This window comes from Sander lucioperca, chromosome 14, assembly GCF_008315115.2.
Source record: "Sander lucioperca isolate FBNREF2018 chromosome 14, SLUC_FBN_1.2, whole genome shotgun sequence".
Lineage (NCBI taxonomy): Eukaryota > Metazoa > Chordata > Actinopteri > Perciformes > Percidae > Sander > Sander lucioperca.
In genome coordinates, this window is record NC_050186.1 from 15,703,936 (window position 1) to 15,719,220 (window position 15,285).

The 15,285-nt window shown below is 39.9% G+C and overlaps 1 protein-coding gene and 1 non-coding gene across 6 annotated transcripts in view; both read left to right on the top strand.

The window, feature by feature from the left end:
• Nucleotides 1-15,285, top strand: part of arhgef28a (Rho guanine nucleotide exchange factor (GEF) 28a) — a 50,885-nt gene that overhangs the window by 20,904 nt on the left and 14,696 nt on the right. For 2 of the 5 annotated variants that reach the window (XM_031317916.2, XM_035991167.1), the window contains exons 10-23: nt 1,822-1,937; nt 2,084-2,358; nt 3,073-3,247; nt 3,375-3,486; nt 4,152-4,238; nt 6,244-6,286; nt 8,157-8,261; nt 9,062-9,185; nt 10,650-10,785; nt 11,076-11,131; nt 11,237-11,297; nt 11,463-11,583; nt 11,693-11,808; nt 14,461-14,601. In XM_031317916.2, coding sequence (XP_031173776.2) covers nt 1,822-1,937; nt 2,084-2,358; nt 3,073-3,247; nt 3,375-3,486; nt 4,152-4,238; nt 6,244-6,286; nt 8,157-8,261; nt 9,062-9,185; nt 10,650-10,785; nt 11,076-11,131; nt 11,237-11,297; nt 11,463-11,583; nt 11,693-11,808; nt 14,461-14,601 — 1,668 coding nt within the window. The remainder of the gene's footprint in view (nt 1-1,821; nt 1,938-2,083; nt 2,359-3,072; nt 3,248-3,374; nt 3,487-4,151; nt 4,239-6,243; nt 6,287-8,156; nt 8,262-9,061; nt 9,186-10,649; nt 10,786-11,075; nt 11,132-11,236; nt 11,298-11,462; nt 11,584-11,692; nt 11,809-14,460; nt 14,602-15,285) is intronic. The other 3 variants (XM_035991169.1, XM_035991168.1, XM_035991170.1) reach the window with 3 other exon arrangements.
• On the top strand, nt 6,451-6,641 carry LOC116063054. The gene has a single exon (XR_004108162.1). It is a non-coding gene; the product is annotated as a U2 spliceosomal RNA (small nuclear RNA).

Sequence of the window (15,285 nt, forward strand, 5' to 3'; positions counted from 1 at the left end):
AAGTCTGCCTTGTATGTTTGAGCTCCATGCTAACATCTTCCCTGTGTGAGAGCAGCAGAGAGGAAATGCCTCTGTGATGCCCAGGATTTCCCCTTACATTAGCGCAGACATGGCCGGTCCTGACATCAAAGTGTGAGTGGAAAGTGCACAGAGTGCTATGAAAACTGCTTCTCATCAAGAGAGGTCATTATCCACATTGTTATGGTAGAAATACCATCCACCACCCTTGTAGATATGCACTCATGTCAGCAGTGGTGCATATAACTGTACACATACTGTACACATTAACTTTACTCTACTTACATTTTTGAGGTGCTTTAACTTTACTTTATGCTACTTTGTACTAGGCCTGTAACAATTATTACGTAATTCTCTAATTGCAATTTCTTTCCATAATCGCCTTTTCTTTGTTTAACCACAATTAATTGCTAACATCAGCTAAGGTCCTAAGGGGTATGACTGTTGATTGTAATTGTCAGTTTTATGTTTATTTAAGTAAAAAAAAATTTATGATAATAAAGAGGCGTGGTTTACTTCATAGGCTGTGCACCTGTGTTGTTACATTATCTGGGTCACATTATGGGATTCATTCAAAACTTGCAAAAGTAATTCATAAATAGATATTTTTAAATTTGACTGAAAGAGACAATTGTGTTGTTAATCGCAATTGTTTGTGAGACAATTGTACAGCAACATTTGGAATTGTTACAGCTCTACTTTGTACTTCTTCTTTACTACATTTCAGAGAGAAATAATGTACTTTTTACTACATTATATAAATTTGGCAGCTATAGTTACTAGTTACTTTACAAATTAAGATGTTATACACAAAACATGTAATCATCTACAATGCTGTCTAATACCCATCATTATACAAAGTAGTTAAATGTTAATGCCTAAGTAATTAAAAAGTCAAATAATTATAAATATATTAATTAACAATGTATATATATATATAATTATATAATTTATGAATACTTCTTTCATCACTCCATATTACCGTGTATTTTTGTTAGATTTCTCATGAAAATAAAGTTACAAAGAGTCTTGAAAACCTAACCCAAGTGTTCAAATCCTGGTCTTTCTATTCTATTCATAAATATCACAAAGAGAGAGTGTCCATGATGTGGTAAATAAAAGAGAGCATGACTCAGGTCAATAATCCACTTTTATTCCCAGAAAAGAAGAAAAAAAAAGGTTTTACAAAAGAAAACCTATAAGGTGGGTGTGTTGAGGTTTTATGAAAACAAACCTTTAAAGGTCAAACAGGGAGCAGGTATGCAGTGTCTCATCCCATTTTCCTTTCTTTTCTCTAAGCCTTGACATTTAAGCGATGAAAGATCAATATAAATATATTATACAATGATCCCACATCACGAGAATGAAGCAGAACAGAAAGATCACGGAAGAAAATGTGACCTAACTGTCCGATTATATGACATATGTTTGGTAACTTATTTTCTCTTTTCTGGCATAAGTTTTGGAGGTTAGTTTTTGTTTAAATTGTTGTTTTTGCCGTCTGGTTTAGATATCCGGTTAACTCTCGTTCCTCTGAGAGCTGCTCTCTGGATCAAACCAGACATTTGATTTAACTGATGTTGGGATGAATATTGGCAATGAAAAGTGGCTTCTCGCTGTGTTCTGTGACAGTAAATCATTCAGCAGGATAAAAACACATTCCTAGTAGACATCTTGTATAGTGCAGTACTATGGAGTAGTTTATCTTAAAAAGGGAGGGGAGACAAAGAGAAGTAGTCTGTTTGAATGATTTATAAACTATACTAAAGCTATCCTGGGGATTGTACTGTGTGTTTATCACAGTAAATGGGCATCCCATGCAGTCCAGTGAAGTCCAGAGCCAGTCGGCACAGCATGCTACAGACCCTCTGCTCTCCATGATCAACAGCAGCGATCAGACCTTCACACATCAAACACAGGTCAGACATCACCTGCTCTCTTTAAGCCCAGATTCATCATTTCATCTCTTCTATTTTGCTACTTTTTTCTTTTATTTTAACTTTTTAAAAACACATTGCTTCTTTCTTTTGCACTTTTTTTCTCCTGTCTTGTGTTTTTACCTTAGGAAGAAGATGACAACATCAAGTGTAGCGTCAGTGAAGTGACCAGGGACAGCACAGGGACAGACAGCGGGTTATGGGACACGGTGGATTCGGACGATCTCCTGCTGCTAGCCACTGACACTCCTCCTCCCTATTCAGACGATTTCTACACTGCCTCTCTACCCTGCTCTCCCCCACTCTCACCCGCTGGCCAGGCACTCGCCAGGCTGAGCCGCCCCGCCTACTCTGAGCCGACAGATCAGAGAGAAAGTCCGCCCATGGACACCTGCGACCTCAGGTATGGTGCCGTGCAAAGGCAAAAGGCCATGACTTCGTTTTTGGTCAAAAATTAGTTTATGATATTTTAGGGACAGTCAAGACAAGTATCAGGTATCTTGAGTCAATTTTAGTTGTTTTGTTTTTTTCGAGAAAATAATGCGTTGTCTTAACAGTAATTTCCAAAAGCCCAGGAAAACCAAGGCAGAACACCGTAACACCAGTTACCGCTCTGACTTGTTTTGGAATGCTCAGATTGCGTTAGGCTACAGGATAGCAATTAGTTGATGGCTATAAGTAATTGTAAATCATCAGAAATATATGCCATGATCACTAGATTTTATAAAGGTGTTACTATAATGATTTTGTAAATGGTGATCAGCAACCAAATATTGATAATGTGGAAGTGACTGCCTTTTGCCTTGGGGTAAGGCAGAAGTACAGTAACTTCAAAATAGAGGCCAAAAGTAAAAAAGTCTTGAGTCAAAGTTTGAGCTCAAGATACTACTAAAACATCTAATTGACAGATTTCCAGTGTCCTACCTATAATTCATTTGGCTGGACAACTTAAAAAAACTTTAAAGTCGTTTTTCTCAGTTCCACACTCTAGCCAGTTAAGGTCTTTTGCCTTTGTAGGGCAGTATAGCGACATACCAAAACAAGTAGCTGCTTTTCTCCAATCAGAAGGCAGTGTTCTCCTGTGTCTCTGTGTGTAACTGGTAATGTTTTGCTCCAGTCTGGTGGCTCTGGAAGTGGACAGTGAAGAGGACAGCCCTGAGCCAAAGTCTCCGCTTTCCCCGCTCTCGTCAGATGTTGAGAAAAGTGAAGACAAAAGGGAAATCCTTTGTCCCTCCCCTGACCTCACGTGCACTCGCAGCCAATCTGCCTCAGCATGTGAACCCATCACAAAAGTAAAATACCATCTCAGGCTCTCAACCACTTTCATCAGATATTTCCACTTCTCCTTATTTCAAAAGAAGTTTGTCTGTCTGATGTTTTTGTTTTCAGAATTATTTTTTTTTTTTTTAACTTGTCTAGGAATTGGGTGACCAGGGGATTCGGCTGCGTTCATATTCCTACTCTTCCCCCAAAATCAGCTTCCGTCCTGCTCGTTTTGCCCGGGACAACAGCACTTCAGATATTAGCCCTGGTCAGTAACACTGGGACTGTTTACTCCCTCACATAGTTAGATATTTAGTCTTACACATGACTAACTTCACTTGTTTGGTGTGTCACTAATGGTTGGTGCAAGAGCTGACTTTTTACTTTCTGTTCATTTTAAACCACCTGTCAACTGTAGTCTCACTACTAATATAAAGTGCAGTCAAGTCCCAACAAATGAATGTGCTTAAAGCGATAGTTAGTCATTTTGGGAAACATGCCTGTTCACTTTCTTTGCCAGCAGTTAGATAATAAGATCAGTAATACTCTCTTGTCTGTCCGTTGAATGTGAAGCGACTGCAACAGGACAGTTAGCTTAGCTTAGAATAAAGACTGGAAGCAGTTTTGAGCCTGAAAAAACCCACAACAGACAGACACGACATGAGTGGTATTAATCTTGATCTTCAACTCTGGGTAAGAAAGGACATAAGCATATTTCCCAAAATGTTGAAATACTCATTTAACAGTGTTTTTCTTTCAAAAAGAAAATGATTCTAGTTTAGCTTTTTTTCAAATATTCACAATGAGCCTACACCTCTGCAAGAAATAGTGATTCATGAGCTCTGATTCCGGAGTTGACTGTACAGTACGTGGTGATAGTTTCACCGTCTGTAGTTGATGTGTGAGCAGCCCTCTGTCCACTGTGCCCTGTAGATGCCGTGCTCCACAGTGTCAGCCACAGCCGATCTCTCCTTCAGGCCCTCTCTCTGTCTAAATCTCTGTCTCTTCTCCACCCTGGTAGTAAGTACTGAACACCTGCAGCCGTCACACTGCGCTAAGGCCCAGCATGGCCAGCATGCCGCTGTCAGTGTCAGTGCTTATGTGTGTGTGTGTGTGTGTGTGTGTGTGTGTGTGTGGGGGGGGTGGGGGGGGGTTATTACTAGAGATGTTCCGATTCCATTTTTCCCTTCCTGATTACGATACCAGAACTTGCGTATCGGCCGATACTGAGTACCAATCCGATACCAGTGTGTTGAAAAAATACATATATTTTATTATGTTTTAACAGCTGTGTACTACTATCCCTGTATGGATGTGATATGATTGCTATCATTGTTGTTACACTCTTTGTGAAACATGAACAAACACAAACAATAAACGCTGAAAAACTTTCATTTATTATCCAGTTTGACAGTCAGTCATAACGGATACTGGCATCGGAACATCTCTGGTTATTACTGTACACTGATTAAACTGCTGATCACTAAAGTTTTAAAATATTTGACTTGTTTCAAAGACCAAAACACCTGACACTGCAGTTCCCCTCAGCTCTCCAGAGATTTGTAGCATGTTTTAGCTCATTGTTTGGGTTTCACTGCCCCCAACTTTAGGTTTTGGTTAATTATCGCCGCTCTCATCGCCATCGTGTTCAAATGCAGGCAGCTGTTTTCACCGGAAAAGCTCTGATAAACCAAATGTATGCTAACTGCCTAGCACCAGCAGACAGACAAAGGCAGCAACTAGCTAGTGAACATAGTGGAGCATTTAGCGAAAATGCCAGATTTTTTCTTTAGGAAGTGGTGCAGACCAAAATAGAGCTAAAATTTGAAAAAAGTGAATATTTACATTTTTCGTGTGGCCAGAAACATGACTCCAATGAATGCTAATGTTGCTCTGTAAATGAATTTGTAAATAAGCAATAAGCAACTGCCAGGCTCACCATATCAACTCAACATAGTGGATAGCATGTCACTGTTGTGTTTACAGCTCCTTTCCACTGCTCCTCAGTGTCCGAAAAATTTTGCATCTTTAAAAATGAAAAATAACTGCCATAACAGAAACATGATTCTGAAGTTTTGTTGGTTACACTTTACTTGAAGGTATCTACATAAGAGTGACATGACACTGTCATGAACGTGTCATAAACATTATAAACAAGTCATAAACGTTTATGACATAACGCTTCTTTTAGTAAGCGTCATTCAGTTTTGTCATGACAAGTTATGGTTAGGGTTAGAGTTCATGTGTCATGACTGTGTCATGACAGTGTCATGTGTTCATGACAGTGTCATGTCACTCTTATGTAGATACCTTCAAGTAAAGTGTTACCTTTTTGTTTTAATCCTGTCATCCTGCCAGATGCTTTTCAAATTCAGCATTTATCCAACATTATTTGAAAACAAATGATTTTCCTTGCTGACCATGAAATGATTATTTCATTCATCTTCTTAAATGTAAAAATCTGTAAATATTTACGGGCTCATGCTGAAGCATACAAAAGCGTGGAAACTGAACTACAAGTAAAAACGAGTTGGAATAAGTAAGGGGAATTGAAACAATAATCAAAGTCAAAAAAGATGATTAGAATCATGAAACTGTAATAACCTTGGCATGTGTTTGTGTGTTTGCCTTTCCTAATCATGATGCATCCTTGTTGTAATCCAAATGGCTGTGATGAAATGAAAAGACAGCTGATTGCTTTGTGAGAGATACGAGGTGTCTCTGAGGGGTCAGCACTTTGTGTCTGTCTGCGCTACAGCTTTCATATGTATTGTTCTGTCTTGGTTACGCACCTGCGGATCATCTGTTATTTTGCATATGTGGTTTTATTCAGATGCTTAAATATGAACAGCTGCTCTGGCATGTAAATGAAACCTGACAGGCATTATCAAATATTCACTCTGTAACAGTGTGGGGGGGGGGGCGTTATTTGGTGCGATATGTGTGTTTGCTGTCAATTTTAAATGTGTTGTAAGGTTCTTGAATAATTAGTTCAACAACTTCTCCTCATCGTTTATGTTCACAGAGCAAAGAGCATCCAGTATATCAGAGCAGTCACATGAAAACAGGTATTTATGCTTTACTTTTAATTGCTTGTTTTGCTAATTTGTCTTATTAGGTCTTATTTGGATAACACTGTATTCCAGATGCCTTTATTCTGTCTCTTGAGTTTCAGTGTTTCTCTGTCCTCTCACATTGGCCTCACTCATTGGGGCTTTCGCTCTTAATTAAAATCGCTTCTCGGCCTTTTGGCTAAGATCAAGTGTAGTATCTGTTCTCATCAGTTTAATATCTGATATGTCCTCCATCAAGGGACAACATATTAAATGGATTTTTAGCAATGGGAGTTGAAAAAGGGGCTTGCTCCATTCACTCCACGCATCGACCTGGTATTGCAGCGCCGCTGGGAACGGTGCACCCTTCTTCAGGGTGGTGATGGTGCAGTGGATATGACACATGCCTTTGGTATGGGAGATCTGGGTTCAATTCCCACTGTGATATATCAACCAATGTGTCCCTGAGCAAGACACTTAACCCCTAGTTGCTCCAGAGGCGTGCGACCTCTGACATATAATTGCAATTGTAAGTCGCTTGTATTGTAAGTTGGATAAAAGCGTCAGCTAAATGACAATGTAATGTAATGTAAAAATTACAGTACATTTCAACAAATATGTAATCCTCCAGCGCCGGGGTAACCGTGACGACCAAGTTGCTTGGTGACAGCAGGCATTCTGTGAAGTTTGCTGCCATCTTTTAGGAAGCTATTTTGTCCTTGTGAAGCAGTGCTGGTGTTTTGATCTTGTCAGTCTCTTTTTCTAGTGGCAACAGAGGCAATGACGTACAGATATCAGTGTGTCCCTGAGCTACTACCAGCCCTGTTTTTGTAATGCACAATGCACTTGTTTTTTTTAATATATGGCTAACAGTGTCGTCTTACCTCAGATATGACCGGCTGCATCTTAGATACATGTCACAACTGTATTTTACAATGCACAGGCAGATTATAGTTTATGATTTAAAAGACTGCAGATTATAATATAAATTATTGACAAAAAAAGTGACAGTGCTGCTTTATATGGTCTCTGTCTGTTCTAAGGGGGGGGGGCCTGATTAAAAGAAAGAACTGCTTTTCCTCTTTTTGTTCCACTCACCCTTTTTCACTGATGACGACTGATATTTCCTCTGCCATTTTATATATAAATAATATGCTTACTGAACTGCCACACCAGCAGCTCCACCTACTGGAAGATGGCAAACATAATCAGGGCTAAAAGATGGTATAAAAAGCTGTAAAAACCAGATTTGGATCTTTAATTTTAGCATGTCTCCTTGGCCTTTGTGATAGGGATGGGCAATATATCGATATTATATCGACATCGATATATGAGGCTATATATCGTCTTACATATTGGATATCGTGATATGACACAAGTGTTTTCTTTTCCTGGTTTAAAGGCTGCATTACAGTAAAGTGATGTAATTTGACCATACTTACTAACTGTTTTATCATTTTCCTTTACGATAAGAGATAGACTTTATTGATCCCACATTGTGGAAATTCACTTATCACAGCAGCTCAATGCAGCACAACACATAACAAAAATACACATTAAATATAAATAGGATAGAAAAATACACAAAGAATAAAATATGAAATAGAAAAAAATAAGAAGAGAGTTATAACGGTAAGAAGTACACTTGTACACTCTTGTATTTACCGGTGGGGAGTATATATATACAGATGGATATACAAATTATTATGAAATTGATTAACCCACTTAGTCATTGTATCCACATTATTGGTGATTATTTATTTATCAAAATTCTCATTGTGTTAATATTTGGTGAAAGCACCAATAGTCAACCCTACAATATCTCCGCAATATTGACATCAGTAAACGTCAGTGTGTGTCCGTGTTTGTGCGCTGTTCTTTACAGGGAGATTAGGTTCCGTAAGCGAGCCCAGTCTGCTGATGATGATGAGGACAGCATGGAGCTGGCAGAGTCCCTCCAACATCTTACACTGTCTGAGTTCCTCAAAGAGTATGTGAGGGGTGGGGGTTGACCCCTGTTGGACTGCTCTACATCCTTAACCGTTCGGCTTAAACAAACTAACCCTAACCAAGACTTATACTGTAGCATGTACGCACCAATGGACAACAAACCACAACCTCGTCTCCTCTCTCCCTGTTGCATCTCCCCTCATTGTTTCCTCTCCTCTCCTTTTTCATATAATGTCCTTGTTCCCTCTCATCTCTTTGTTTCCTCACCTCAACCTCAACACTTTGTCTTTCCTCTGCTCTGCCTTACAGCAGAACAATAATTAAGTTGTTACTGCCTTTTAACAATATGCAACAAAAGTCTGTCATTGTTGTTTTGCATGTATCTAGCCTCTAACTCTCTCTTATTTTCACAGCACAGAGTTGCAGAGAATAAACACTCATTTGTTGCCACATTTAACTAACAAATTACTTTTTGTTATCATAATTTTATTTAAATTGCTTTCTCAAACATTTATTTCACCAGGAACTACATGTAGTGCAATATCAGATGCATGGCAGGAAGTTTCAGTTTCCCCCCTAAACATCCCTAGTCATGAACCAGTTCTATGCGTGTGTACTGTAAGCATATAGGAACAAACAGCAGTACATTTTCTCAGATGGACTCTCTGCCTGCACCTACACTAACCCACCATACTACTTGTGTTGTCCTGTAGACTCAGCAAGAAGAAAATCAGGATGGTGTGGCTTTACCAACTAACACACGGCTGCAAACAAACTTTTCTTTAGTGTTGTAAGTTATAGAACAAATTGCACTGACATTATTTTCATTTTTTTTCTCAGAATTGAAGAGGAGGAGTTGGATAAATACAACATCCCGACAAAGGTGGAGTCAGAGAAGTACAAAGTCATTCGCACCTTCAGTTTTCTCAAGAGCAGGATGTCCAGTACGCGCAACAAGACCAAGGTAAACCCAAACAGTCCACGGCTCTGCTGTCACACACATCAGAAACAAAGATTATAGAATATAAGGAACACAACTTAAACTGTACATTCAAGCCAGCTTTACATGCTACATTAGCTCTCAGCTTTGTTTAATTGTTTAAAAATACAAATGATTTTCAATGCTCCATAGCTGCAGGTGTGTATGTAGCACTGGCTGATTCAATATCAGTATGGACCTTTTTCACATCAGACATTTTGACTTGTCATAGTAGGAAAAGCACAGCTGAAATTGATAACCTTAAATGTCCAATGACATGCTGCTTTTTGGATGCTTTTATATAGGCCTTAGTGGTCCCCTAATACTGTATCTGAAGTCTATTTCCCGAAATTCAGCCTTGGTGCAGAATGACAGCCACTAGAGCCAGTCCCATAATGAGCTTTCCTTAGGATGTGCCATTTCTGCGTCTGTAGCTTTAAATGCTATTGAGGAGGAGAGAGGGGGGGCAAGGTGGAGGGTGGGGGTGTGGCCTTGACCAACTGCCACTTTGCTTGTTTTCAAGCCATGATGTCTCTCTCTTTCTCATGGGTGGGCCAAATTCTGTGAGAAAGGGGAGGTAACCTTTCCCCTTATGACGTCATAAGGAGCAGATTCCAGATCGGCCCATCTGAGCTTTCATTTTCTCAAAGGCAGAGCAGGATACCCAGGGCTCGGTTTACACCTATCGCCATTTCTAGCCACTGGGGGACCATAGGCAGGCTGGAGGAACGCATATTAATGTTAAAAAACCTCATAAAGTGAAATTTTCATGCCATGGGACCTTTAACAATGGCTCAATTCCATCAAGTGTCCCAGTAAGCTATTTCAGTGAGTCAGCATGCACAATACCAGGGCCTCTGCTAAGTGGAATGCAGCCATCATTAATGGTTTTGAATACACCTGTGCTTTTCCTACTATGACATGTCAACATGTCTGCTGTGAAAAAGGTCTATTTATCCTCATAGAAGTATTAATGGTATTTCACATTAAAAAAACCTTTTGTGAAGGATAGCATCCCAGTTCTAGACTCGGGTATGGAATATGTGACTCTCTGGGAGACGCAACCAGGAAATGTTTTTGGGAATAACTGAAGGTCAGAGTGACAGACCAAACATGGAGTCCAGCCTCTTTCCTTTTAATGATTAATCCCCTGTTGTTGAGTCAGCACGGAGACTGGAAGCTGTCCCCGACCTGCATCTGTTGTTTATGCTACACTCCATTTCCTTCTCATGGACATTCTTACGGTTTGGGAAAAAGGCGGGGATTCCTGCCAGGCTCAGATATCTTCTTCCATGTGGGAGAGTTTACTCTGCAAATAGAAACTCACCCTGGTTTAGAGAGATATGAATTGAGCCTGCTTTGCTCAAAGTTCTTAGCTGTAGGTGTCACGTTTCATTGTCTGTCTGTATAGCAATGTTTACGCTTATGTCTCCGGCATGGTTTTCCAAGGCGAAGGGGAAGGACAGAGAGGCCAAGGATAGGCAGCTGAATGGACATCGGTTTAACACAGGGTCCTGTTTGGGCCCCACCGTGTGCGTGGTTTGTGAGAAACCGGCATCTGGAAAAGACCTGCTGCATTGCTCCAGTAAGTAAAAGCCTAATTCTAAGGAATATTATATATTTTAGCAAAAAAAAACACGGTAACACTTTATAATAACCATCAACAGATAGTAAATGAAAAATGAATTAATCTTTAGTTAATTGTTATTTTACTGTTAATAAACAATCAAATAATTAAAAATGTTTACTAATTATTAGTAATGCTGTAAATGAACAGTTTATTGTTGCACACATTATATAATTAATATACTTTATTCAGTATTTAAAACTTGTACTTATATAAAATAAATAAATATATTTATTTATTTTTCCCAGGTTGCACTACTATCGTCCATAAGGGCTGTCAGGAATCTGTCCCCCCATGTTTGAAGGTGAGTATTACTTTGAAATATTGGAACTACTCCTCTCTATTGGAGCCTGTCTTTGTGTCCATTGTCTATATGCTGTAACCAGCCTCTTTCATTTGTATTACTTAGAAACTTCAGGATAAGTATGCCTTTACCATGGTGAAAAACAGGACAGCATCCCTCCCACAGAGTGAGTTTACAACACAAGGGTCAATAGTCACCAGCAATTTTGCTGTCCATGTCACCAGCAATTTAGGTGTCGAGCTCTTTTAACTATGTTGTACGTACAATTTCCTGTCCGCACCGTTTCATTCTGGGGGATGATAAGTGTTCATTCTGTTTGCTCTGCCCACAGATTTCACAGTGAGAGACAGTCCTCCTCAGTGTGTTGTCCCCATCTCTACCTCTCTACCCCTCATGAAAGACACTGCGACCCACCTGTGCCTACTCTCTGGGGCTTTCCCAAACAGTGACAGGTTATAAAGCTCTCAGACTTTATGAATTACAGAAAATTATTTGGGTAGATTGGTCAAATTGTGTAGGTAATATTGTCTTACCCACTATTTTTTTTTCTTTGTGTAACAGTCAGCTCAGTGAGAGTTCAGAGAAAGAGTCTGATGCCTGGAAGGTGACCAGCCGATCAGAAGAGCTCCTGCCGACTCCAGTGTCCTCAACTTCCACTGACTCATCCTTCGGAGAAGGTGTGGAAAACAAAAAATACCTTAAAAAAGTGCAGATGGGTTACCATTAGGGCTGTCAATGGATTAAAATGTTTATTCGCGATTAATCGCATGAGTGTCCTAGTTCATCACACATTTTTGTTCTAAATGTACTTCAAAAGGGATATTTTTTCAAGTTTTTAATGCTCATGTGACTTGACTACTCCATTGGTAACTCCATTCACATCGACAGTACATGCAAATAACTTTAGTCTTGTGGTGAGAACCATCTGGAAGGGCTTTGAAACTCAACTTGCCATTCAAAAGACCCTTTTATTCATCTATTTCTGTTCAAGAAGCTTTGTTTCTGCTAGCCATCCACTCCCGTTCATGGATGTATTATAAGACACCCCCCTTCCCCCCACCTGGTTTACTGACTGCCCTGCTTAAGAGACAGAGGGGGTGAGAGCAGCAGTGTTTAGTGGAGGGTCTGGCTACTTCACACAGCATTCCAGGATGGGAAAAAAACATGGTCTGGTTTATTGCCATTTCTTTAACACTAGAAGTGCCGGAATTCCATAACTACTAGAACTGCCGTGAGCGGTCATTTTGACCGCCAGATTCCAAACTCTATAATCTCTCATGATAAATACCTAATTGCATATTGTATTATGTATTGTGTTAGGATATCTTTAGAAAAACGTAATAACACCGAAATGTACATTTTTACGAGTTTAATTATACATTTGAGTAGTAATACGTGTTTCAATTATTCATATATGGCATAGTAAACCGTAATTATTTAATACATTCATATCCCGAAAAATACGGTGTGGAAATTCATTCAACTTAACTCATAACAGCCAAATAACAATTATAAGTATCTTATTTGAACATTTAGCTATAACCTAACCTGGCACTGCCTCTGTTTTGGTGTCTGCTGCGGTGCGCAGCGCTGCTCAGACCGTGAGCCGCTGACCTTTTTTCCTCCATAAACTCCGCTCTCAGCTCCTCTGCCAGTTGCTGCATAAACTTCCTCCGGACAATTTTACTGCTGGTGCACTCCTTGGAGAGGATGTGTGCAATGATTCCAGCCAGTTCGAGGATGTATAAAGTTATATGAACATGTAAACAGCCACCGGCCATCTACGTGTACCGCGCCTTTCACAGAGCGAGCGCCCGGTGTTTGCCTTCTGATTCAGAACAGAGTGCCTCCACGCCGTAGTAGCCTACGTTACCATCTCTGGCTTTGCCTTCGGCCCATCGGTGATGCCCACACTTGTTACTTGAGACCGCTAGTTACGTTGCTCTGACAGAGACTATGGTAGTTACTAAGCAACCAAGATGCATCTTCAACCGCGCGAAAAATTAAAAACAATACCGCGAAAATCCGAGCGGTCAATATGACCGTGTATGGCCGAAATAGGTAAAAGTGACTGTATTTTCTTTGCCTTTTGTGTAATGTATATAAAAACAATTTTAAATTAAAATACAGACTATTTTAGGAAAAGTCAGGCAGCAGCAGGATTGTATTTTTTTATTCAGCAAAGTTATTACACATATAAATTTCAAAACGGTCAAAATGACCGTCATGGCCGTTCTAGTGTTAAACCAATCACAATCCTCTTGGGCTGCGGTAAGCCCCAGGCGGAGCAACGGCGCCTCTGAAAAATAGCCTTGGGAAGGAACTTGTTTTGGTCGAACATGTGTATGTTCAAAGGTTGTTTTAGTCGTGCAACAGAAAACTCAGATTGGACAGATAGTCTAGCTAGCTGTCTGGATTTACCCTGCAGAGATCTGAGGAGCAGTTAACCATAGTCCTCATAAATCCACCGGAGTTTAAAATGCCAACACAAAGAAAGCGGAAGGTTAGGGACATCTGGCCAGAATGAGGGACATCTGGCGGAATTTCCAGCGGCACCTAAACAATCCCAGAAATTAAACAACGTCGATATAGACTTACTCGTTAATAACACTTTCATTTTGACAGCCCTAGTTACCGTACATGAAATTATTGTCCTCATGCATCTAAACCTTCAAGGTTCAAGTCATCTTTATTGTCCCACTAGGGGAAGTTTGTTTTGCAGCCAGGGTTCACATCAAAACAGAATACAAAAAGACAACATCAACAACACAATACATAAGAGAGCAAGAACAAGGAAATGGAAATTCAGACAAGTCCACATGTACAAAGGTACAAGAGTGCAAGTGTGCACGTTGTTGTGTTTCCTGCTTTGAGAAGATGCCAACCAGGGTACTGTACAAGGTCCTTTTGCAACCAACGCAGCTCGGAAAATCTTCCAGTAATAGAAACAGAAGAACAATGCAACTGAGCTGCTGACTATGCGTCAGAGTCCCTCTAGGTAATGTAAGTTACAGGAAAACATTGAAAAACAAATAGGCTGCTTCAAATATAGCTAGTTATATGAAAATTGCTAAATGCGTTTGTGAGTATTTGTATTTATCTGTGAAATTCTTTTACATTTGTTCAAATTGGTTGCTATTTGTGTGTGGAGGGGGACAATGTCCCTTAAATCATCATACACACATGTAAATCTCGTTTTTATTTGTTGATCATGAAAGAAAGAGCCCTGTCTCTATCTAGTAAGTAAATGTTGGGAACACGGATGAATGAAACGTAATCCTGGCAGTTTGGATAAGAGAAATTGATTTTGTACCCCTCTCTTTTTATAGACTGCGTGGACGCATGCATCCACAGTGACATCTTGGCCGATGCTGTGGATTACGAGGCTGAGTCGTGGAGTCTTACCGTGGAGCACAAGTTCTGCAAGAAGCAGGACAAACGAGCTGTCAAGAGGCAGGATGTTATCTACGGTAAGCAGATGTCAGAGTTGTAAAAGAAAACCACTGAAATGTGTCCTTTTCTGCCAGTGTCCGTGTTTCATATATAAAATTGCTGTATTCGCATACAGTTGTTTTATTTAATTGGGTAACAGATTTCTGGCATGATATAATACACACTCTTTGACTTTTAGAACTCAATGATTCACAGGGTCATGCTGTACTGCAGCACAGCCCGGCTCAGCAGCCTATCTGCTAAACTTAAAACTAAATTATACAACCTACTCAAAGTTTGCGCTAAGATCATTGGTCAACCTGTTGCACACGCCTTTCTAACGATCCACAAAAAGAGCACGCTCAGACTTGCTAAAAGCATCTTCGGAATCCATGCACATTTTAAATTATGACTACCAACTTTTGCCTTCTAACGGACGATTTAGAGTGCCTTTGTTTAGATACAACAGGCTTAGGAACTCTTTTGTACATCAGTCTATCCTGTTGCTAAAACAAAATCAATTTGTTGCCTTTACACTCTGTGCACAGCGTCATGACGACCGTTCGAATTTGACAGGAAATCGGCACCTCCACTTCCAGCGAAACATCACTTAGTAGCAATGGCCTCTATTATTTTTAGCCGATGGTCCGTTTAAGATCTGGATCCGAGGATATCATGAAACATGTTTGCCATGGCTGTTGATGTAGCTTTATATTTGTACT